This window comes from Pelobates fuscus, chromosome 3 (genome assembly GCF_036172605.1).
Source record: "Pelobates fuscus isolate aPelFus1 chromosome 3, aPelFus1.pri, whole genome shotgun sequence".
Taxonomy (NCBI): domain Eukaryota; kingdom Metazoa; phylum Chordata; class Amphibia; order Anura; family Pelobatidae; genus Pelobates; species Pelobates fuscus.
This window is the reverse complement of record NC_086319.1, coordinates 363698856-363724568: the sequence shown is the minus strand read 5'-3', so window position 1 is coordinate 363724568 and position 25713 is coordinate 363698856. Positions and strand designations below refer to the sequence as shown.

Sequence of the window (25713 nt, the reverse complement as noted above, 5' to 3'; positions counted from 1 at the left end):
ATTGAATCAGAAGGTTTAACAAAATCAGGTTAAGAGCGAAAGCGAGAAAAAATAAGAAAAATACAAAATTCAGAGCATCCACCCCTTATCCTTTCTATGGGGCTGCCTAATCTTCCTGTCCCTGTTCGCCCCTACTAAGTGGTTTGCATAGAGGTACGATATATGTGGAATTCCTGCCATTGGCTACCCAGCCTACCCTCCAACCCAAGCATACTGGTTTATCTCGAAATAATGAGGGGATGTTTCTTCCGCACAGTGTTATGGCGGTTACTCTCAGGCCCCGCCGGTTCCCACTCCCCTCTATGGTGGTTGACTCTATCTACATAGGGTTGATAGTGTACGGTTTCTGATGTGGGTTGGGTGGGGGTGGGGGGGTGTGTGTTTGGTTGTTCCTTTCCCTGGGCCCACTGACCCTACTTCTCGCCTGAGCTGCTCCCTCCCTCCCCATCAATATGGATGTAAACATAAATACACAACACAGGGTGAAACTTGCGTGTCCAGTCGGATGCGAGGCGGATATAATAGTCCGTTTTATACTCCGGTAGGGGCCGTGTTCGTCAAGGAGTATACGGTCAGGTAGTCCTTTCAGTCCATTTGTCGGTACTGCCTGTATAGTCTCGTGTTTCATTACGATCAATGTACCGCACTTGATTGCCTCAGTTCGCATTAGGCATAGGCAGATTCCTTTCACCTTGTGTCGTCGACCTATGGCGGTCAGCTTCTTCCATAGGTAGTTCTTTCTTGGGTGTTATCCGGAGAGTTCTGGTGAAAGGTGTTTTTAGGAAATTGTCTCTTTCCTTCTCTTTCCTTATTCCCCCTTTTCTTTCTCTTTCCAAGTTGTCTTTTCTTCCGGTTTTCAAACAATTTTTGCAGCAAAAAATAAGAAAAAAAACAGGGGGGGAATCTTTGTTACCATTCTTATGTCCATTCTCGTTTGGGTAAAGTCAATATATGCCATCAATGGTGGAGCATGCTAAAATCCGGCTCCGGCCTGTATGGTTACTTTACTTTGCAGTTCGTGGTGGGGTTGCTTGGGTAGCTGGTGGTCTTCCAGAAGTCTCTGGTTACTTATACTGTATGGAACAGCTTTGTTTGTGTTGCTGGGTTGGGGAGCCATATGGGGGGTTACGGTCTTTTGGTTGTGCAATGGGGGCGGTGTAATGGGAAGGGGTCTGTTAGTGTCCATTAAGGTGCAATACCGTCCAGTGCTTCGCCTTCCCTGGGTAAAAGTCCTAGCGCCTGGATACCCCTCTGGGGGAGATGAAAGTCTGCCGGGACCTCAATTCCTAAGTCCCTCAAGAAGGCCCTGGGGTCCGCCGAGGGCAGTAGTACGGCTGGCCGAGGCCCGTTAAACACAAGCATTTTGAAGGGGTGCCCCCAGGCAAAATTCAGGCCCTTGGCTCTGACAAGATCCGCTATAGGTTTCCACTCTCTGCGCCTGGCAAGCGTTGCTGGTGCTATGTCTTGATATAAGTGGAGTGCGGTGCCGTCTAGGGTATATGTGTGATGTCTGGCACTTTTGATGATGGCTTCTTTGGTGGAGAAGAAGTGCCACCTCATTATCACATCCCTGGGTGGGCCATTGGGGGGTCCCCTGGCCCTAAGTGCCCTGTGCGCCCTGTCTATCACCCACATATGGTCAGGGATAGCTGGCAGCTGCGTTTTTAAACATGTCTGTGAGTACCTTCTGGATGTCTGTGTCTTTAATACTTTCAGACAGGCCCTTTATCCTCAGGTTGTTCCTTCTTGACCTGTTGGAAGCATCCTCAATTTCTGCCTCCAGTTCAGCTACTCTGGACAGTAGGGTGTTGGTGGTAGTGGCAGTCTCGTTGTGGGCCGTTATTACCTGGTCCATCCGCCATTCCAGGGCTTCAGTACGTTGCCCCACAGCCTGTATTTCGGCCTTCACTTCTCTTGCCGACCTTTCGATCTCTCCAGCTAAAAAGTGTTTCACCTCTGCTAGTGACCGCATTATATCCGATATGGTGGCCTGCTGCGTCGGGGCATTCAGGTCCCTGGTGCCCGGAGAGCTTGGGGAGTCCGCGCTTGCGTGGCCGCCGCCATCTTTATGCGCTTGCGGCCTGGGCGTTGTGAGGAGGTCGGCTACAGATGGAGTACCGTCTCTCCTTTTGTTTCCAGATTTTTTATACTGGGCCATCTCCGGAACCTTCTCCGTTGCTCTGCTAGCAATTTCAGGTGTTGGTGAGCGGGTGTTTTGCTTCTGGCGTGGTTTTTGGACCGTTCGGGGTGCAGAGCTCTCTGCCTAAGCGGCCATCACTTTCAGCGGTCAAGCCACGCCCCCCCCCAGTTCAGTACTCTTGAGTTTGCATGCTGCGACTTCTTCAAACACGAGATTTTCCATGGGATTCAAGTCCGGTGACTAATGGCCTCTGTAGAATTTTCCAGGACTACTTCTGCAACCAAGCCTTGTCAGAAATCTGGTTGCAGCAATTAATGGCTTAATTTTTCTTCCCCATCCAGGAAGTATAACCACTGTTCCTTCAAATTTGAACTTGTGAACTATGCTTCCATCGGTTTGTTAAGGGAGAAGAGCTTAACTCTGCGGACCATTCTTTTGACTTTGCCATAATTCTAACATGTAGTCAAACATGACTCTCAACAAGCCCCTAGGCAGTTCAGGTATTTCAAGTGTTCCAGCTCAAGCACACATGGTGCAACTAATGAAGCCCTTGATTAGTTGCATCAGGTGTGCATGAGACAATGCCTATTGTGCATATTTGTGATGTGAGGGATTCTATTCAGGGGGTTGAATCATTTTGAGACTTGAAGTCATAACAAAACAAAATCAAATGGCACACTGACTGCAGTCAACTTTTTAAAATACTTGGGTATGTTGTTAGACCCCAATCTATCTTTTGACCTCCACATAGAAAAACTTGCACCTAAACCTTACCCAAAACTAGGTGCCAGTTACAGAAACAAATCCTGCCTAAGTCGTGCGGTTAAGGAAAAGATTGTTCAGCAAATGCTGATGCAAATCATTGATTATGGGGATGAAGTATATGCACCTGCACCGCAAACCCATCTTAATAAACTCAATACATTGTATAACTAGTTCTGCCGATTTGTGCTACAATGTAATTACATGACCCACCATTGTGACATGCTAAAAGAACTAAACTGGCTGTCGCTGGAATCCAGACGCATCCTTCATCTTTCCAGCCTCCCACCCTACCTGAGCAGAATGCTCTCCCCGGCTGTTCCCACCTCCTATAACCTCCATTCCAGTACCAGGACTTTATTTAGTCTACCTCAGTATAAAAAGAAAGCAGCCCTATTCTCTTTTTCCTACAGAGCACCGCAATTATGGAACAACCTCCCACACACTTTCAAATCTTCCCCAAGCCTAAAATCCACCTCTACATATCTCAAAACAGAATGCACGTGTCATGGTTGATTATATATTTCCTACCTGTTCTATGTTAAATTTTATATATATCGTGTATTAATATTTTTTGTATTTTATTGTACCCTACTGTATCAGTGCAATGTTTTGTGGGCCCAGGACGTACTTGAAAACGAGGAAATCTCAATGTATCCATCCTGGTAAAATCTTTTATAAATAAATAGGTTGCATTTGTGTTATTATTATTGCCATTTATATAGCGCCAACAGATTCCGTAGCGCTTAGTGTTAAGCTATTTATATTGTTTTTGTTTGATTTTGTTCACTACAAACAGCTGAAGGTCTGTACATTTTGACCATAAACCTGATTTTTAAATGGAGGTTGAATCATTTTGAATACAGCTGTATATATCTCTAGATTTATATCGGTATTTAAATCCCTGCAGTACTCGGGGTCTTAGTTACTCACCATCGCAAGCTTGGAGGGTACATAGCACACTCATCAGTGGTGAATTTCTACTTGAATTAAAATTTTGAGCAGTGTGTATGTATACAATATTTTTTAACATTGTTATAAAACCGCATTTAGAATATTTGGAATTCTGTTTTCTTGTGTTTTTTTGTTTTTGTATTTCTCATTATTTGTCTTAATGTTTTTGAAACCTGACTAGAGCGGGAGACATAGTGGATTTAAAAATTCTGGAGATCCCTGTGGATAGTCCTCGCACAAACCACCAGCTCCCTGACGATCCTTCAGGCTCCAGCTGTGTATCTACCAGTCAACAGAATGGCATGAGCAAGCAGAAATCCTCCACGACAGTGGGCACATCCCAGGGTATCCCACGAAGAGCAGATGCAAAGGGCAATGACCCTGCCGGAACCTCCCCGCAGCCCTGCTCAAAGAGCCATGTGGACAAGCACACTGATGGCCTTGGGCAACCGAAAAACTTTCGCCGGAGACACAACTCGTGTGAGTACCTTCTTAATCTTGATGGTTTTGTTCAGAATGGCCTTTGGAAAATAGTTTTCCTTCCTAATTACTGAAGGTAAGGCTTATCCCTGCAGTATGTTCACCCCAACATCGTTTATCCAATATAGCCAACAAGACAATTCTTGTTGGTAAATAGTCAGTGTTTTGATATTCGGACGATTTGTTAATGAAGACTTACATGGCTCTTTCTACTGACTTCAGGCAAAATGGATCAAATTGGAGTGTAGTCCCTGCTGTGCTGTTTTATCTTTCTTTGTTATAACTGTGTGCATGATTGAAGCCTCACAATAGCACTTTACTGATGGATAGATATAAATATATATATATATATTTTTATTTTATTTATTTTCCTCCATTGTAAGTGGGAGAACTGTTTTTCCAATGCCTGTATCTAAAGAGCAATATTCTTTTTAACTCATTTATGACAAGACATTGATATATGTACACGGAGTCATGTGTCAACGACTGCTTATCTGTATTTGGTCACTTGTAGATCTACATTCTAAAAAGATGCTAACTAGAGTCTTGCAACTTTATTTTTTTTTTTTTTTTTTTAACGTCTGTGAATAATTTACATTTGACACTGCGGAGCAAAGCATAAAAAAAAGTAAATCTTTTTCTCTTGATCTGGCCATATGCTTATAATTATGTTGGTACTCTGCGAATAGATTTTATTTGTATTTATTTTTTTCTCACACATACTTTCACACTGTTTAAAGGAGCCCCTTTAGAGACCCTTGACGGTCCAGCAATTTAGAAATCTTTGAAATAATGTAACTGAAATTGTGGGTGATTACACTAGAAACCATATGTGCAGTTGGCTGAAGTTAAACCACCAAACAATAGATTATATTCCTGCTTATTCATTTTTGAATGAAGAAAGTCTCTACATCTGAAAGATAAAGGCGGGGGGGTGCAGAATTTTGTGAAACACGAGAAGGTCAGTACACCGCAGCATCATTTTGTTGTTGGGAACCTTTTGCACTTATCCAGTTCAGGATAACATGTATTTTCACAAAATGCTGATCAGAATTCTCAAAACGCCTCTTCTAATAATATCTGTATACTTCAAATACTTCATGTATTTTACTGTAAGAAAATATTTAAATGTAAAAATCCACACCCCTTTATCCTGCAACTGAACGCCTCCATGGTAGCTCCCTGGCAGTCCTTTTTGAGAGTTCTGCTCTTGTGTACCTGGTTGTCAGCATAGAACACACATAGTGTGAAGAGGCGAAATTAAACCACGTTTATTTACCTTCATGTGCAATATATTCCCTGAATTGTCATTTTTGTTAAATCTCTACTGTAAAGTCAAAAGAAAAGTGAGAATCTCATGGGGGAGAAAAGGTTAATACAAATTATAGTGAGTTTTCAATGTTCAATGGTCTAAATTCCAGCGACTTACTGTTCTCCATTAAGTGTATTGATCAGTGTTTGAAATTAACTGTAATTTATAAATTTAAAGAATCTGTCGAAAGTTAAATATCTTTAACAACTGATCACTGGTCCACACGGATGCTTTTCATTGAGAAGCATCGAGGACCTGTGGTGTATGCACAGCAATAGCCACAATCAGCCAATCCAATGCTACTCAAAGGAAAATGTTGAATTGTTTCTCTGTGAGAAGCATTAGCCATGTTTGATGCCATACCTCATTTTGCACTTGAATACCTTGTGAATATTGAAGGGTGTAAAGAGAAAAATATGTTTTGATGTATATGATCTTCTCATTTGCACCCTCATGCAAACAGTAACACCCTCTTTGCTAAAGACTGTGTGATGGGACAAGCAATATGTACTGTAGTTGCAGTGATTACTTCTTTGAGCAGGTCTTACTAGACAAGTACAAAATTAAAGAGAAATGTTACTGTTCTTATGCATTGTCATTGGGGGAGAAAGGGAGGGCGGCTGATTGTCCTGCTTTGCCATTAGATTTTTGGCCAATCTAGATGGAGATGTGCAGGAGGCATCAATCGCAATGCTGGAGAGGCGATGAGTATTAACATATAGCGTATGTTAAAATGTTTATATTGCGTTCGGACAAGGGTCTCAAAGTCCTGGATATACTTCTGTCTGTCTTCTGTAATGCTAGTGGCTTGTCTGCATCAGGTCCATGATCACAATTTGCTGTGGTTGTGGAGCCTGGCTTGTTGGGAAAACGGCACTTGCCTGCGCTGTGTGCTCAGCCTGATCAGTAAAGTTCAAACATTCGTTAGCATGCCAGAAGTGGAGTGAAGGGACTCAGGTGCTTAGTGCTTGCAGTGTAGGGAAGTGGCCTTCACTAAGAGCTTAGCCGTGTTAAAGTTGCGGAGGGGGGTACATTTTAACTTGAGACTCCTGCAATGTGCACTACAGATCACAGATTTCAATTTAAAATGGAGAATTATGCGGAGTGTGCAGTGAGTAATGATTTATGTAAATATGTCTATTATTGTACAAGATCTAGGTGATGGTGATATATTAAGATCTGTAGTTTTTTTTTTTTTTATAATACCCATGGTGTCTGGCAGAGTTTTTAAAGAGATCTTAGCTTGGCTTAGAATAATACCGTGTGATGCTCCTTAATTATTGTTCTGTACTACTGAACAATGCTTTAGAGCCATGTCTTCTAACCTGTTCTGTGTGCAGTAGAATGACTTCCAGGGCAGGTCTGTTTGGCTACTGTATGCTTTATACAAACCAACACCCTTTCTCACCATGGAACTCTTGCTTGCACGCATAGAATAAGAAAGGAGACACGGAGGCAGGGCATTTTTTCTTCTTTTTCTCTTTGTTTTTGTTTGGGGTAGCGGTTAGGCAGGATTGTTTAATGATTGTTTCTGTCTGAATTTGTTTTTATTTTTTTTCCCCCTTTCTCTTCAGTGTTTCATTGAAGGCCGTTTCCTGCTGAGAACATGCTGCTTAGTTTTCTGGAACACAAACAGAATTAGTTTAGATTGTCTTGCCTGTGGGTAAAGCAAGTTCATGTCTCAAAGCGTGTGCTGCCTCCCAGCTCAGTCACATTATCACGGAGATGTGTTGCTGCAGTTCTGCCTCTAGGAGGTGGGAATTCTTCCCTGTATGGGGGATATAAACTGCTTGTATTTCTGCCGCAGGCACGCTGTAATTTAATGAAGGGGAAAAAAAAATGTTTCGGCTGCCTCTGTTATAGATTTTTGTTGCACGGAAATGAAATTACGTTTGTGTGTTTTCTATGTTTCTATGGTCAATTTTGCTGTAGCTTGTACTATACAAAGACCCTGCTATGGCTGCAGTTAAGGCTTTTCATGTGCCCCTTAAATGAATAGGAGGCATTGTACCTCAATTGCATGTCTGATATCAGGGAAAAACCCTCACCTCGTCCATGGCTGTGTGTGTGTGTGTGTGTGTGTGTGTGTGTGTGTGTAAGACCATTTGCTTTTACCATTGTCATCACGGTCTCATCCAGTTGCTTGCTCAGATATTATGCTCTGGAAGGAAAAGAAAATTGCTTATCAAACATATCTGCTCCCATATCTTTAGCCAGAGCGCCAGCTTAGGATACCTGGTTATAGTTCTGTGCCCTGCGTATTGGTTATTAGCGCCTGAAGCTGTACTTGCTGGTTTTCATTAACATTACAAGTGGGCCGTTGTCTAATGGAGTGTCAAAGCAGGGGAGAAAATCCTGTATTTGACAAAATGAGGGGTCACCATTAAAAGGTTATTTCAGATGTGAAATATTTGATTTCATGAGAATCTGCAACTTCTGTCAACGATTCCATCATACATGGCAGCTAAGAACACTGCGTAACAAATGGGTCAAAAATGGGAAAAGGTAGAGTATTGGCCTTAGGACTTCAGATCCAGGAGTAAAGAAGAACTTCCTTGCAGCCATTAGTATAGAATTCCTAGCTATAGAGGACAATTGCAAGGTGTCAGCCTCTGATGACTGCTGTCTAAACCGTAAATGCACAAATACATGCTAAGAGGTACTGAGAAAAGTACATCTATGCAGATACCTGGAAGCATGTAGAACAATCCTATATTGGAGACTTGCCTGTGCACATTGCTTCCCATCATCCTTCCTTCAATTACAGAGAAAACGAGTAAAGCGATCACACAGCTGATGGTAGGTACATGCACATTACTATTTAGATGGGCAGCAGTAACCCATTTAGGAGACTTATTCAAGGGTTTTTCCAGTATGAGGCTGCACTCCAGCGTTCTTAAAAGAACTATAACAACCTATGAGCTGTGCATAGCTCTTGGTATAAGGAGTTTCAGACCTCTGCTACGGTCTTTCACAACTAGGCAGTAAGCTTGTATTGGCTGATCATACTAGCCTCTGCTAGAGGGACATACCCACTGAGAACAAAGGGATATCTAGGAATGGCTGGCTAGTTGATCTCCACTACTTGCTTTGGGCAAATGGACCTGTCATTGCTCATCTGCTGGATTGTTTTTTACAGTGATGTTGACGATATTTTCAAAAGCATAGGTCTAATTACTAAACATAAAAAATATTAGTAAAACTCTATGGTTTTATACAGTGCTAATAAACACACACTTTATGAAGCGCTCTCAAATAAATCAAATAAGGTGATATAGAGGTTACTACTGTTGTGTTTTTTATCTGTTCAGTCTTCTACGTGCTTTGTCCTTCCTGCTCCTTTGGATGTCTTGCAATTTTAAAAAAAAAAAAACATTTCTAAAAGTGTTGGCACAAATTTGTGTGTTCTGTATGTTTTTTGTTTTCTAATCTATTTATATTTTTCCTATCTTCTGAAATTCCTTCCTGAATTTATCAACAGCTTGAACAATAGATTGCCAATATAGCACTTTTATTCAAAATGCTTTATAATACTTTAAGGGGGGGGGGGCTTCTGATCATATTCGATTGGAATATACTTAAGTAGCCAGCTTTGTTTTTAGTTTTTTGGTTTCCCATTAGAAAATCTCGTCTGGTCAGACTGCTGTGCAAGCAATTTGATTTTATTAGCTCTTCTTTTTTTCCCCTTGAATTCTGTTACCGGTACTTTAAGAGCTGCACCATTAAGAAATTGTTTATATTTGTCCGTGTTTGATTCTTGAAATTCATGCCCCACCCTCCCCCTTATGCCTTTTCTAATTTCCACAAACAAGATGAGATGACTTTACCGGTTTGGTTTCTTCTCGCTATTGTACTGCCTGGTATTCAACTAGTTATTGCTCAAGCAAGGATCCTGGCTTCCTGCCATTATGAGATTTTATTGACACTGATGAGGATGTGCTGGATTAAGTGTAAAGAAAACACTTCAGTGCATGTTTTAAATGCTGCCTAGTTTAGTGTAGAATTGTTTTGTTTAGGTGCCAGTTTACATAAGACTACATGGTCCCCATGTGATGGAGTTTACAGTATGAGCTCACCAGTATTTGTTTACCCAGAGCAGTGTTTCTTAACAAAGCCCCACTAGTAACAGATTTCCTTTATAGTAGATACCCTTTATCAACATTTACTGCTAGCATTTTACATTTTCTTTTCAAATCCCGCTCTCCCATCATGTAGCACCACATATTTTCTGATCAGCAAGTCTTGTTGGACAGCATGGGCTTGGCTTGATCACTCTGATTTACTGGAAGTGTTTGAGTAGATTATCCTGTTTATGTATGAGATGTGTTGTTACAGTGACCAAGTTAACGCGTGCAGAAATCTCCGATCAGTGCATGTCCTATGATATGCGCTGGATAAAATACGATCAAATTTAGCATCCAATATGTGTTTGCTATTAGGAATGTTGCCTTACCGACTTTATTGCAATTAATCTTAAAATCAAGGAAAAACAATCGGGCCCCTAAAAATGCTGTAAATATTAAAAAGTGTTATCTCCCTCCACCCCCCATCCCCCTTCCTCAATTTGAAGTAGCATTCTATTACTGCAGCGTTACATTAAGACCTCTGTTTTTACTTCTATCCTTCTTCTATAATCAGCCAGCATCCAGTTGGCCGTGCAGTCATTACGATACCTGCAGAGCACTGGCTGCAAATTGGAAAGCGAGATTTCAAGTACCCTCTCTGGACAGATGGAGATTGGGAGGGGTAAGGTTGGCTTAGCAAGTCAAATATAGAAATTGCAATAGTTTAAGTTGGGTTCTGCTTCTTATAACCTTTATTGCTTCTGCTGTTAGGCTGGTTATAGTTATGATTTCTAGCTTTGTAAGTGAACAATATCTGAAGTACAGAATGATACAAAATCTTACCCTACCTATTCATTTATTTTTTTTCCTCCAATCGTTCAGGGTCTTCCAGCAGTCGTTACCCCAATCAGGTCACCCCAAAGAAGACTGTCCCAAAGAATGGGCAGCTAAAGGCTCGAGATGATGAATGCTTTGGAGATGAACTAGAAGAGATTCCAGACACAGACTTTGACTTTGAAGGCAATTTAGCTCTTTTCGACAAGGCAGCCATCTTTGAGGAAATAGACACACGTGAAAAGAAAGGTGGGAGTGCAGGAGGTGGTGTAGCAAAGTCAAGAGGAACTCCAAATGAAAGACCTCCTACTTACAGGCATGACGAGAACATCATAGAGTCGGAACCTATTGTATACAGAAGGATTCTGGTCCCTCAGCCTGGTGGAAAGGAATATTGTACAGGTAAGAGATTCTATGGAAGAAACAAATTACACCACTTGTAGGTTGTCTTTCTGTAGTATTTATATATTAAAAGCAATTAATTAAATGTGACATTGTTCAGCTAACCTGTTATCTCCTCACTTATTTACACTTTGGTTACCATGACATATCTCTGAATCCCCTTGCACAAAGTATAGAACTTGACTCTTAATATACACCTTCCATGACCATCTGCAGGTTTTTGGATTGTAGTGATCTGGGGAAGGTGACACTGCATATTGGGAGTCAGTTTTCGATACCTGCTGTGTGGCTGCTTGTTGGCCACCCATGTTGCCAAGGAAACACATGTCTTGTGTAAATGCTATAAACTTAGATCATTCACATGTTTTTCAAAGGTAGAAATGTTTGCATGTCTTTGCTTCTATTATGGTAACAGTTCCAGGTTCCTCAGTATTTCAGGTGACTAAGGAGTTAATGTAGCACAGTGTATTTGTTTATTTTTTTACAACTGACCTGTGCACCTTTTACCACACTGTAAGCGATCGCTCAGCGTGCATCTTATGTTGCGTGTTAAGAAAGCTGCTTAACTGATATCTTGCCTGGCTTCACAGCCAGCTGTAAAATCTCATAGTAAAACTTTGCAAACAACCCGCCACCCTCCCTCCCTCTTTCCTTGTAATTACTTGGCTTCCTGAGCAGCCATAACCCACGATTTCCTATCCACAATCCATTCTGGCTGCAATTAAATCCTAGAGGGAGAGCTATGAGCTGTGCTTGAGCTCTCCTGCTTTTCTCTTGATTCCCTTTAGCACAATTAATCTTGCATTTCTCTTTGGGTGATTTAACCTGCTTTTGTGTCTCTCCCCCTTTCCCCCTTATATAGTTTTACCCTTTCCCCTTTATGGAAGGCGTGGTGGAACCAAATCTGCATCGCGTGTGTGAGTTTGGAGGTGTGCCTTGTGCACTAGCACACATGTTAAGCAGTAATTAAAGGAAGTCTAAATATTGGCTTTAAATTCTCTTGTTGCGTGAGAGCACGGTTTCTGCCCCTACACTTCATTATTTTTTATTTTTTTTTCCCCTCTCCTTCACATCCTTATAATTCGTGTATATGGTCCCACCTTTGGTTTTGCCTGGAAATGAGAGGGTTAAACTTGCTGACAGTTCCTGGAAATTCAGTTCCCAGTACACGGTGAGCGTGCCAGTGAGATAATGCTGCATGGCACGCAAAGTGTTAGAGGGACACTGCAATACTTATTTATTACACTTATGTAATACTTACTATAGCCTTCAGACATTAATTTGTTTGTCATCTTGTTCCCAGATAACATTTAAAAACCTAAGTGATCAGTATTATAAAAAAAAAGCTTATTAGAAGCAGACCCCGTCTTGGTGCTAGATAATCAGTAGGTTAATAAATAGGTAATCATGCTAAACGCTCCCCGATTTTGGGAATATCCAATATATTAGTTTACTGTTATCTGTTTATATATATATATATATATATATATAAAAAAAAAGTTTTTGAAGCTGTAGGGATTTTTTTTTTTAATTGATTTTTTTAAATAAATTGTACAAAACGTGACTCCTGGAAATGGTTATCTTCTGTGAGTTTACATTCAGATAGTGATAAGTGCACTTGGTACATTGTGCTGGTGATATCATATCACCCACATGTGTATAGGTTTAAAGATGTACTTTTTATATACCACATTTCAGACATCTGACATTTTCTGACTCCATGCACACCATGGCGCCTTGGAGTAGATTATACAAGTGTGAATGCAGATGTCCTGTCCTCAAATGACTTTATCTGTATCCCATAATTTCTTGGTGTAAATGCTTGATCGTTGTAGTCCTCTAAAACAGGAGTCTCTACTACTAGGTGGGTGGCAGAGTAGTAAAGACCAAGAAGGTTAAAATAACTCTTCTTCATATACACGTATATAGATTCGAATTTTATTCTCCTTTTTTGCATAACTAAACTGAAAATTAAATCTGGAATATTCAGGCTAAAATGTCCATACTCTGACTATAGCACGTGTTGCATTTTTTTGCCTACATTTTGAAATTGGGTTTTTAATCTCTTATTTACTGTGGAGTAAACAAACCACAACAGGTTAATTTTAAGAACATTTATTGTACAATTGGTAAACATGTTGCCCCTAGGCAGGAGGTTGTTAAGTAGAATGTTTAGCTGTCCAAAGGAGACTTGGGAATGAATGAACACCCCTTTAAAAAGGTTTGCGTGTGACTTGAGAACAGCTGGGGTGAGCAGGTGCATCTAGAGTAACCTGTCAGGCAGCTTTCTATCCTGCAGCTCTCTCATTCATGCTCTGCAAAGTGTTCTGTCTGCCAGCGCTTAGAACTTGGCCTCTGGAGTCAACAAATCGTAATCCATTCAATTTCTGTAGGACTTGTTGCATCCTGTGACATGGTGTGTTTGTGTATTGGAACGTAATGAGCCATTTATTTGGTTGGCTACATGTTCTCTTTAATTTATTGTTTGTGAAATATATTTATATCTCTAGATCTGTCATCATTCCACATACAGTGGCAAACTTGCTCTCTGCACACTTATGAAATGTGTTTACAATAAACTCTCAATGTGATCCTACTTGCCTCCCAAAAGACTCTAGTGAAGCAGGAAAAGTCAAAATGAGGGACACAATGCAAGTGAAGGCAGACTTTAAAATTTGCTAAGAAAGTGTGATCCAGTGTTATCAGATATTGAGTTGACCACATCGTGTTGAAGTTCCATAAATATTGCACCAAGGGGCCAATGATGAACCATAACAGACTGAGTAAAAGGAATCCAAGTGTATTCTGTGCCACCTTTCAACACCCTATAGAGGGCTAGTGTGCGGAAACCCAATAACTATAACTAGTGCAAACCCTTGATATTTTCTTTATGAAAGAAAATTAGGGACTTCTTTGTGGACCTAAGCAGTCCACTTTTGTTCAATCCCAGCAGCAGTCACAAAAGACTGCTGTCGGATTCTGGCAAGGTCTTCGGAGGATCTTGTGGGTTCCTCCACAGACTTTAGTGTTGTATTCACATGCGTGAGGACAACACTAACGTGGCTTCTGATAACTGAAGCACCAGGATCCAAAGAGGACAATATCATGTATAGGGTGGTGCCTGTGATGGACAGCCTGAGGGAAGTGAAATACATCCATTCCTGCACGCTGTGGCCACCAGACCCACGTCAGATCTGTCTGTTTTATTAGCCTTTTCGAAATGTAGATCTCTGAAATTAGCCGATTTGTTTGAACTAGTTTAGAATAGACCTGTAAGACCATGGACAATATAAAAATACAGCTGAAAAAGATTTGTGATATATTCTAACATTGTTGTAGTTTTTGTAAATTAATTTGAAATGGCAGAAATGAAAAGTTTTGTTTGAGGCACACTACGCTTTGCAGTAAACTACATCCACGAGGGCATACTCGTCTCTGGTCTTATCCTTCATGGCTTTCTGGTAATCTCCAGAAGTATTACAGATAAAAAGTGGCACTGGAAGGAGGCACCTTGGCATGGGTTCAATTCCATGTACATAACGTGAGAAGGAAATGTAGTGGTGCCAGAAGTTTACCAGCTGCCTCGGTTTGAGGTGAAATGCTTGGCTTGGTGCCTGGGCTCCGTGTTGCTCTCATGCCAACTTTTAATTGCAGCTGCCAGACTTTCGTGCTATAGAACAACAGACTCTGCTCCCTGCTCTCCACGTGGCTGGGGTGTCACCCGTAGTCAGACATGTTCTCCTTTTTTGTTGCACGCAAGCCTGTAGGAGTAACCTGTGACAAGACACACTCGGTGACCCAAGGAAGGGACCCATGTAATCTGCTCAAACCGCATTCTGCATCTACGGATTGTAAGAGCTTATTATCTGGGCCAAAAACACCTTTCTAAAAATAAAGAAATGTTTGCATGCAGATTAGCATTTTTTTTTTCTTCTTTGCTTTACTCTACAGGGCTTTACATGGAAATAGAGTATGTTAGGTTATGGGTTTCAGGCTATGATGTACGTCCTGTGCTTTGTGTCGATTCCTGAAGATGGGATCTGCCACATTTTCTTGTTTCTGCTCTGCAGTGTTGATTTTTATTATACAATGTCAACTTTGGTAGATGACACCACCCATCAAATATCATCTTTTATTGAATGTCTTTGAGGATTTCTCATTATGAAGTCTGAAGAATTTTCAAAGTTTGGAAAGTACATAACATCCCTGATATGTATTTATTTTTATCTCTAACATGAGATAAATTACACTAAACAAATGTCAATATGTCCCATGTTATTTAGAATGTGCTAGTACTGTCTAAGGGCTTGAGCCTGACCAATATAATGTAAAATAATAAAATGCAAAACTGGTGAGAAACTGCACTCTTAAATGGCAATCGGGTATAGATCCAAACAAAGCTGGTTTTCTCTTGCTAAACAAACTAAGAAACTCCCGTTACCTCTGCTGTTATTCTGTAACAACCTATGTAACTGAACCTCCTCATAAGCTTTATAGACTGGGTTAAAAAAAAAAATAGCAATAAGTGTCAAGGGTTACGTGTTCTGTTTTTTTTTTTTTTTAATACCTTGTTGACTAGAACAAAACTAAATTGTCCTGTTACCCCATTCCGTATGATCTGGCACTCTGTTCATTACTTTAATGCTGGCTCAATTGCCAGCCCCACTAATGTATCCTGAAAATTCCTCTCTTCTGCATGCTGATGTGGTGTACATGAAGTTATGCCATATGTAGTATTCCTGTGCTGCAGGAGGAATGTATGTGTACTAATCAAGGAGGATTCACAAAGAAACTGCTCGGTTGGCTTACTTTATGCAGACTTGGTATTCTATAATACAGGGTTGCATTTTCATGTTCTGCATATCAGGTGGGGGGGGGGGGGGGGGACGGCTGTTTGGGGAAATGAGGTGTACTTGGTGACCCTGAATTATAAATATAATAACTGTAGTGTGTAATCAGTTGTGCAGAACTACCCAGAAATTTCAAACACTGTCTCAGTCGAAGAATCCTTGCCAATCTCACACAATGTCTGCAGTATGGCTGTTTTATTGGTTCCATGTGTTCAGAGTAGGTTTCCTATTTGTCTTGCAGATTCCGGCTTGGTGGTACCCAGCATCTCGTATAGCTTGCACAAGAAACTTCTCTGTGTGGCTGAGAAGCATGGTCTGTCTGTTGAAAGACGGTTAGAAATGTCTGGCGTTTGTGCTAGTCAGATGGCATTAACACTTCTTGGCGGACCCAACAGGTGAGTTGTTTGTGTACGTACATGTAATAAACAGTCTGTGCCTTAACATTTAGGCACTTCTAATACTAGGTAGGAACTTAATTTAGGCAGAGCTATGTGCACCATGGATTCAACAAGATGCTGGGAACAATTTTGGTCCACATTGAGTGTTTAGGATTGTGCAATTGCTAAAGATTTCTCCTCACAATTTCTTACTGCAAACCTCCTGTTCTACATCATCCCAGATATGTTCTATTAGCGTGAGATAATTATTGTTTAGCGCCAATATGCTGTGCTGCCCTGTACAATTAAATTAAAGGATGTATGCAATTTATGGAACCAACACTTGCTGGTAAGGTGGGCTGCCAGTTCTGAGGCAGTGACATTACCACTGTGCTTTCCAGCTGATATACTGCTTCTGGCTTTCAATGAGATGTAACTGAGGCACCCAGCATACCCCAGGTAAGAACTTGGCTCCATAAATCAGTTGTTGGAATGGTTTATCAAATACTGCACAGTTCAGAGCGATAAGTAAATGCAGTTAAACAGTGATCTTAACTGGTAGCCATTGAAAGTACTAAAATGGCCACCATAGATCTTGAACCTGCTTGTTAATGTAAAGAACCAACATTATCAACAAGCTGAGCAGTACAGATCAGGAAATGCAAATAGGAGCTGGGTTAGCCGATTTCTTGTACCTTTTATTTAATATCTTCCAAGACCTCACGATGTGTGCTTAACTCTGCCTACGGCGATGGATTATATTGACTGTACTGAAATGTTGCATAGTGTTAAAAGGCTTTTATTTCAGAGCATTGCTCAGTGTCTTTAAGTCTCATTATAACCACTTCCTACTGCTAGATCACAGAGCCTGGCCGCCAGGCGTGCAAGATAAGAACTCAGGAATGAGGCCAGTTATACAACTGGGCCAAAATTTCCCAGTGTTAAAGTGATATGAGGCAGCACGGAATGTTCCACTCTTCACACGCGATGCTGCGACTCTTCAGCTCACCTCTCATAATGCTATCACACCTCTCTAGCAATACCAGTTCGTCAGGGTTTCTGCCGTGCACACAATTTAGCAAGGTCGTGCTTTGCGAGGCTTGCGTGTGTGTAAACAAGCCTAGATAAATTACCTGGTGTGGCTTTGTCAGCAAAGTGTGAATAAACCGGATATCATTATTATTGTATTTAACTGATTGACATTTTCTGAGGATTTAACATGTCTATTAACTGATAAATACCTTCATGGCTTCAGGAAATGATTCCTAAGTTCTCTCCTCCTATCCAGTGTTGTGTTTTTGTTGCCCTGCCCCCCAATACATGGATGCTAAATTCTAAGTATATAGTTTATATGCAGCGTGTTTTTTTTTTTTTTTTTTGTAAATGTTTATATTATTTATTTATTCTTTAAAAAAATAAATATATAACCAGGTGGATGGAGAGGTGACATGCATTCAGGGCTTAAAAAAACACTTAAAGTTGGGTTTACTGCACCTGACATCCGCCATTAAGGATCCCTCCCTCCATGTCATTTTCACAATCTGTCACTGACTTAGGGAAAAGGGCATGCTCTATGGAGTGTCTTGCAGGATTATCCTTGGACCTCATGCATATTCCAGAGTACAACACTGACATGGGCACATGGTTGCGGCCACGCATGACAGATTCAGGTGCACCTCACGGCCACCTCGCTGTAAGAAAATATGCAAAGACCCCAGACTGTAACAGTTGCTTTAAAAGGGTACTCTAAGCCCCTAAGTACTACAGCTCATTGTAGCAGATATAATGCAAAGAGCTTTTTGGGCACCATTCCTCCAGTTTGTGTGAAACCATTCGGACAAAAACAGATCTATTCCAACCACTACAGCACAACCCCTTACTGCTAATCTGAAATGAATATACATACTGGCCACCCAACTCTGGGCACATTTATATGCTGTCCTATCCCATAGTGCCATCAGCCTTTCTTTGCTATTCGGGATTTCAGGAAAAGGACCGTCACTTTTTACATGTGCAAACATACACTTAAAGAATGTTAATCTCGGTGGATTTTTTTTTTTCTTCTGAGTTAGAATCTTGAACTGCTTTGATCACCACAGTTTGTTTGTTTATTTATTTATTTTTTAGGCTAAACCCTAAGAATGTGCACCAGAGACCTACTGTTGCTCTCCTTTGTGGACCCCATGTAAAGGGGGCACAGGGCATTAGCTGTGGACGTCATTTGGCCAACCACGACGTAGACATCATCCTCTTTCTGCCAAATTTCGTGAAGATGCTGGAACCTGTGACAAACGAGTTAAATCTGTTCTGTCAGACTCAGGGCAAGCAAGTGCCAAATGTCAAAGGTTAGTGGACAGCTGTGCTACTCTTTCTGTAATGCTTTGGTTTTAGTGAAGAGGTTATAATCTGATCTACCTGTACTGCCAAGTTCATCCAAGGTGTTTTTGTTTATTTTCATTCCTTCCATACTTTAAGTAATTTCCATAGGTATTTTGTTCTCTAAAGGTTTGAAGATGATGTTGTAATCCATAAATCATTCACCGGTTCAGAAACAAGTGTTTTCTGCTGTACCGCTGGGTAAAATGTTTTCTAGTTAACACATATCCAGGTGTCAGTGTGCCATGTTATATAGAATTTGGAGTTTGATGTATCATTTGTGGAGACCCATTCCATGGGTTGTCACTGCTGATGTTTTGTGTGCCTGGTAGGTGCTGTTTGCCTAGTGAGTAAGCGATCGGTACAAACTCCTTTTCCCAATCACTTCTTCTTTCCTACTTTTTTATGTTTTATCTATTTCTAAGTAAAAATTTATACTACAAAGTATGGACTACTTTTGTCTTATGTATTTTTCCTATGCCTGCCTTTCTTAGACACTGGGGGAGCTACAGTGTCAATCCTGACAGCTTTCACCAGTGATGGCTGAAGGGAATTGTCTCGATCTATGGAGGGTCTCGCAAGATCACAGCATGACGTCGGCTCCTGGTGCTGAAAAGAACCTGCCAGAGAAAGATGGCAGCGCCATTGTGAGACAGGTTCAGAACTCACCCCCTCAGTAGTGACTAAAATAACATTGAGGTTTGTTAAGTCCCTAGGGGGTCTCCCAAGAACCATAAGCTTAATAGCTCAGCTGCATCGTTCTCTATGGAGTTAAAGCCCTACAGATATAATGCTGACTTTAAGCACTGCTTGCAGCTCTTAAAGTCTGGGGTCTTTAAAGAAATGTCTCCAGGTATCCAGGAATACCTGGGTTTCCCTGCTCACACTGGTAACAATCCCATATAAATGCCTGTTTGCAGTTCTAACTTTGAGCTTTGCAAGCAGAGCATTGGTCAGACTGGGGTCACAAATTCTGGCCCAATTATACCTGGGGTTCCCAGTTGCCAGCATGGAAACAGTCAGTCAGTGCTGGAAAAATACTACAAATCTTGCGCCATGCGTCCTTAAGGAACTAATATATGCAAGGTTTGTTGGCAAACAGTTTAACTTTATTTATTTATTTTTAAAAATGTCTCTCCTTTTACATTGCAGATTTAATTTAAATAAAAAGCTTGGAAATCTGTTGTGATTTGTGAAATATTGTAGATCTTCTTCTTTAAATCTATTTAACTTCACTGGGGAAAATTAAATTACACGTGTTTCCTTTATTCACCAACAGACCAGCATAATGATCCCTGTTAAACTCAGGCCACATGTGAAACTGGTATGAATACCATTGTGCACTGAGAATAAGATATTATCTCGTTAGTCATGGGAAGGGATACTAAACACGAAAATAAACCTCAAAAATGTGCATTATGGAAAAAAATGTTTTCCCATCCATATTTTTATTTGTTATAATTCTTTACTTCTCTGTTTACCTTGCACTGCAAAAATAGTCATTGCAATTAAATGATTAAACGGAATGTTGAAATAGATATCTGAAATACTGCACTATTTTTTGGGGGGAAAGCAGAGTAAGAGAATATGCTTGTATATTGGATTAACAATAAACGAGTAGACTGCTAAAGCTCATCATATATGATAAAACAATGTTAAAATTGAATGCATGTTGAAACTGAAGGCATTGTAAGCTATGAGTGGGTGAGTTGCACCAGTGGCAGAGTTCCATGTTGGGAAGAATGTGGAGACTGCTTCAGGTGGTGCAGCAATATGTCCTTCTAGCCTATGCCTGCCGGGCATAAATCAGTCTGACGCAATGATGTTACCCAGAGGGGCATGATGATTCGATGGGCAGATGAGGGTGGTCCGATCTTGGCTTGTAATGTGGGGCATCCTGCTGCACAGGTGCTCGGGTTGTATAACTGGCGTTGGTGAAGGGGCAGAGTTCGCTGCGGTCGAAATGCCTCGGTCCGCGCCAAACACTCTGCCAGCTGTGAGATACAGCTTCCCAATTGCGGCGAGAGCTCGACAGGCAGGAAAGATGCCGGGTAAGCATTGGTGGTTAACCTCTTGCTTCCATGCTGCCTATAAGCCTGGCTCAGAATTCCTCAAACAACCTGTCTAGGCCTGTCAAGATGTGGGACATCGGTAAAAAAAAAAAAAAAAGGAAAGGGGAGGGTGCCTATGTTTAGACTTCTCTGTCTCATATGTCAAATCACAGAATATAACAAAGTAACCATAACCCTAAAATATAACCAGAAACAAACACAATATTGTAATACTGTAAGGGCACATCAAGGGATAATTTCTAGTTATATGTACACAGATATACATTGGCAAAACCGTATGATATTCCAGACAATTTATATGAAATCACTGGTGATGACAAATAGATTAAAGGAACACTAGTGTCAGACATAGAAACTTGTATTCCTGACACTAAAGGTGGGAAAACACAGTTTAGGTGTCTTGCCCTCCCACCTGTGGAAAATTTTAATTTTGCTCATGGTTTTCCAACGCCGTGAAGAACTCCTTGCGGCTTTCCCTGCACACACTCCGCCTCCTGGGCTGTTTATCATAGTCTTTCATCTCAGCCAATCCAGTGCTTTTTACAGGGAAGCATTGAGGCTATTGCACATGCACTTCAAAACATGCCAATTGTGCACCAATCAGCAACTCCTCATAGAGATACATTGAATCAATCATGGGCAGTGTTCAGCGTCTCTGTGTGGAGATGTTGAATGTCATTGCTGCACTAGAGCTTCGCAATTGCCACTCATTCGCTGTAAGTCATTGTGAGAATGGTGACTGCTGTGAAGAAAGTGTGTATACATTATACACTGTAAAAGGCAATAAAAGGGCCTGAAAGTAAAAAGTTCAGAGAGATTGAAAATGGCCACAAGAAAATAAAGAGAACATAAATGGATGGAAGAGAAGGCCCTCTAAAAGCATTCCACATTAACTATATCAAACAATTATTTTTTTTTCAATGTCATTTGTTTGTATACGACACCTCTCCTGCTTACCTGGGAGTTTTGTTTATTTTTTAGTTTTTTCTTATCTGTTGAGTGTACCACTAAGTTCTAGAACTGGTCTGATTTACTGGTTTGCCTGTGACATGTGAGCATTATTTAGAAACACTGTCTATATAGACTCTGAGCGTGATTCTGCATCACTCTGGCTTCTAAGGTTAAGTGGTAATGGCACAGCATTGCCATCTAGTGGGCGTTAATACAACTCATTCATTAATGAGTTGTACTCCTGTGCATGTACAAGAGAGCATGGTCTCTGCTGCTCTCCCAAGCAAGAATGTCACCAACCTGGATTGTGCAAAAACCCCAGAAAGTGACAGAACTGCTTTAAAGATGACTACATATTGACATTTATAATCTTTGTGAATCCCTTCATACCTAAAATAAAGGGGGTTGGGAGGAATCCTCCATCAATGTAGGTAAATGTAGCCACCTTTGGTTGCTCTGTACTCGGTCACAATGATTTACTGTGTTTCAATACAATGCAGGGCAGGGGAGCTAGATCTCCACACAGAGCTTCCTTTGCCACAAAAATCTAATTTTGCATTCTTTATTTTTCTTGCGTGGAGGTATTTTACATTGGGATTTTTTGTGTTGTGATATTTTTATTTTAAAGATATATGTATGAATCTACAATCCTCTAAGATGTTTACAATATTATGCTTCCCACGTTTATAGTGTGATACCTTTAATAATATCAGAAGGATGCATTTTATTAAAGTACCAACTGAGTCATCCTCTCTTGTAACTTATATATATATATATTTTTTTTTATCTAGATCTTCCAGACTGCCCTGTGGATTTAGTCATAAACTGTCTGGACTGCCATGAAAATGCTTTCCTGCGTGACCAGCCGTGGTACCGAGCAGCGGTAGACTGGGCCAATGGCAACCGTGCACCTGTGCTTAGCATTGACCCTCCTGTAAATGATCAAGAGCAAGGTATACATGCCAAGTGGTCACTGGAGCTGGGCCTCCCTCTGGCACTGGGGGAGCAGGCAGGACGTGTGTACCTCTGTGATATTGGCATCCCTCAGAAGGTGTTCAGGGAGGTGGGAATAAGCTACCACTCGCCATTTGGATGCAAGTTTGTGATTCCATTGCATTCCATCTAAGGGTGGCACAATCTATTGGATTTGCATGCCTAGACTGACACTGTTGCCTTAAGAAGATGGGCACAGCTGCCATCGAAATTTTTTTTTTTTTTTTTTTTTTAAACACCAATGGTGATCCTTATGTTTATCTGAACAATACATGCCTACAGTCTTACTGACACACTGGTATTAAATGCATTGGACTACCTAGGGAACAGGTTTTTTTTATTGAATTTTTTTCCCTCCTCCTTTTCTGTGATTACTCTCTATTGAGAGGAAGCATGCATCTAGCAGTGAGATGTGAAAGATGTCATGTATTACTTTAGTTGTCAATTCCCGTTATTCATGCATTTTCTATTTAGTAACCAATGCCTGTTATCATGCAACTCAACGGTCCTCACTGTATACTCAAACCCTGCACGAGGGTTGTGCGGTGCACTAGAAGGATTGAGAAATAACTGCTGTGTTCTTTACCAAATGAAAATACTTTGTGTCATTACCCGTTCTGTGTTGCTGGCTTTGTTTTGGATGGTGGGAATGGGGGTCGTCTTGAACATGCTTAGAATTGAGGAAGCTGAAGGTTTGTTCAGAATACTCCCAGAAGAGGATTGAAAATCTGGTGTCTAGCTAAAATAGCTGAGCTATAAAATGCCTTGCCGGACAAATTAACTTGAGTTCGATACGGAATCAAGTCCCTCCAAAGCGGAAGAGCGAGAAAGGAACACAATGCTTCAGCAAGCTCCTCCTCCAAATATATTTGCTGCACAGCTGTTTTAAAGGCCTACATTTTGCAATATTGTTTAATGAATAAACAGGATAGGGCTCTGAATTACCTGTATCAAGTTATTTCATATTTAACTCCAGAACAATGTATCGTCTAATCCAAGTGTCTATTTGAATCATTATGTCAATGTGTCCTTTACTAGTCTGAACTTATTACCAAGACAAAGTCCATGTGATTGGGGACCTGCTGTAACATACTGCACACATCCTGTAAGTCACACACAACTATTCTCTCCATCCATTTCTCAAGGAGTTCTCATGTGCAGGCCCTACTGGCTTATTTAAATCTAGTACCTATTTTAGTGTTGAGGTGTTATTATTTTTGGCATTTATAGAGCTCCACATTACTTCGTATAACTTTAGTCAAGCACGTGCTCATTTTCAACCTGAAGCATGTTTTCTGTAGTCTCACTGAAGCTTGAATATAACTCTTCCCATCTTATAGATTTATTAAAGGGAAATGTCGGAAGTCTGTACGGATATCATATGTACCCATTCAACCTGAAGCTGCTATAAAACTTTTATTTTGAGACTATTAAGGTTCCCTTCTGTCCACCCCCATGTGCTGATATATTTAGTCTAGCGACTAACTGTAGGTGGGTAATCATTGAAGTGAAATTCAAATTTAAGGTCAGAGAGGCTGAACTGGAAGCATAGCTGACTAATAATTTTTCAGTATTTGCTCCTTTTACCCTAAATTTAATTACTTTGAATTCTCACTTTAGTGATAATCTGCTAGTTTCCAGTGCTGGCACTCCTCCACTAATGTCACCATTCTAGCTGCCCTCTCCCTTGATATCTAGGTTCTCATAGAAAAGCCATGGATTGGAACCAGGCATGTGTGGCCAAATACAGCTGTCGGCAGCATTTGATTCAAGGTCCATGGCTTTTTTTGGTACTGGAAGAGAAAGCACCTCAACTGGCTTTCAGGAAGACTGCCAAAAGAGGTGGATGTATCCCTGTCATGTAAACCTCAGTTCAAAAAATAAATAAATTGCACGCTTAAAATGACTGGGCCCAGCCTTCATTAAGATGTGGCTAGGTGACTTTACTGGTCATTTAAATATTTATTTCTGGAAAGTTACATGGTACTTGCCTTGTGTATGCTTAGTATGAAAGCCACAGATATTTAAAAGGACACTGAGCACCACCGCAACATGAGCTTAATACAATGGTTTTGACTCCATTATCTGCCATTCAGGAGTTATCACTTTAAGCAGCCCTAGTCACACCACCTGCAGCATTGCCCATCCTGGAGCCAGCATACGTACCCCTCTTGCTGAATGTTATAACAATTCATTATATGTGTGTATATATGTATATTTAAAAAATTGTAACTTGATTATATAGTGGGAGGCCTGCCAACCCAGGCAGAAACTCCAGATAATTTAATTTGCAAGCACTGTTTGACCCTGTAACTTTCCAAAACCCCATAAAACCGGGCCATGGTGGCACTGTTAAGCCACCAGGTTTTTTTTCTTCATCAGGAAAAATGAACAGTATGACATTTACACTTAAAGGAACACTATAAGGTCAGTAATACAAACCTGTATTCCTGAACCTTTAGTGTTAAAACCACCCCATTAAATTGTTTCATATGTAAATATTTGATGTGTAATAAAAGCCAAATTTCTCAACAAAATGATATACAAGTATGGGGGCAGAAATGCCCCCTCTCCATGGAGAAGAAAGGATTTAAATTATCTTTTCAACCACTTAGAGCTAGTCTCCCTAGAGCTGCCACCTCCTCCATTCCTGACATAATCAGTCGCAGGGTATTGTAAATGTGCAGCAAAATGCCTTGCCAGTACACATCTCCTCAGATGCATTGAATTAATGCATCTCTCTGGGGAATGTTCAGCGACACAGGAACCTCCTCTAGTGGCAGTCTGAGTGCACCTAGAGGTGTTAACTAGGCAATCTTAAAAAAACAAAAAAAAACTGCCTCTCCTCTGAAAATTCAGGAACATGCTATAGCTACCAGAACCACTACATAAAGCTATAGTGGTTCTGTTGACTTTAGAATCCATTGACTATAAAAGAGGTAAATTATGGTTGAACAGACACATAGCTCAAATTCCAGGTTTGGTTTTGGTTCAGAACTTGTACAATTGCCTCTGTCCACAAGGGGTTAATAGTCTGCAGGAGCCTCCTGTTTGTGATTAAATTTTAAAGGGACACTATAGTCACATGAACAACTTTAGCTTAATGAAGCAGTTTTAATGTATAGAATATGCCCCTACAGTCTCAC

The 25713-nt window shown here is 40.7% G+C and overlaps 1 protein-coding gene across 2 annotated transcripts in view; it reads left to right on the top strand.

The window, feature by feature from the left end:
* The window catches only part of EDC3 (enhancer of mRNA decapping 3), a 40893-nt gene extending 17383 nt beyond the window's left edge, over nt 1-23510 (top strand). The window contains exons 3-8 of one of the 2 annotated variants that reach the window (XM_063449305.1): nt 4038-4336; nt 10287-10394; nt 10595-10948; nt 16040-16193; nt 18303-18520; nt 22366-23510. In XM_063449305.1, the coding sequence (XP_063305375.1) occupies nt 4038-4336; nt 10287-10394; nt 10595-10948; nt 16040-16193; nt 18303-18520; nt 22366-22700 (1468 nt within the window). In that variant the 3' untranslated portion in view covers nt 22701-23510. The remainder of the gene's footprint in view (nt 1-4037; nt 4337-10286; nt 10395-10594; nt 10949-16039; nt 16194-18302; nt 18521-22365) is intronic. The other variant, XM_063449307.1, reaches the window with a different exon arrangement.
* The last annotated feature ends 2203 nt before the right edge of the window (nt 23511-25713 follow it).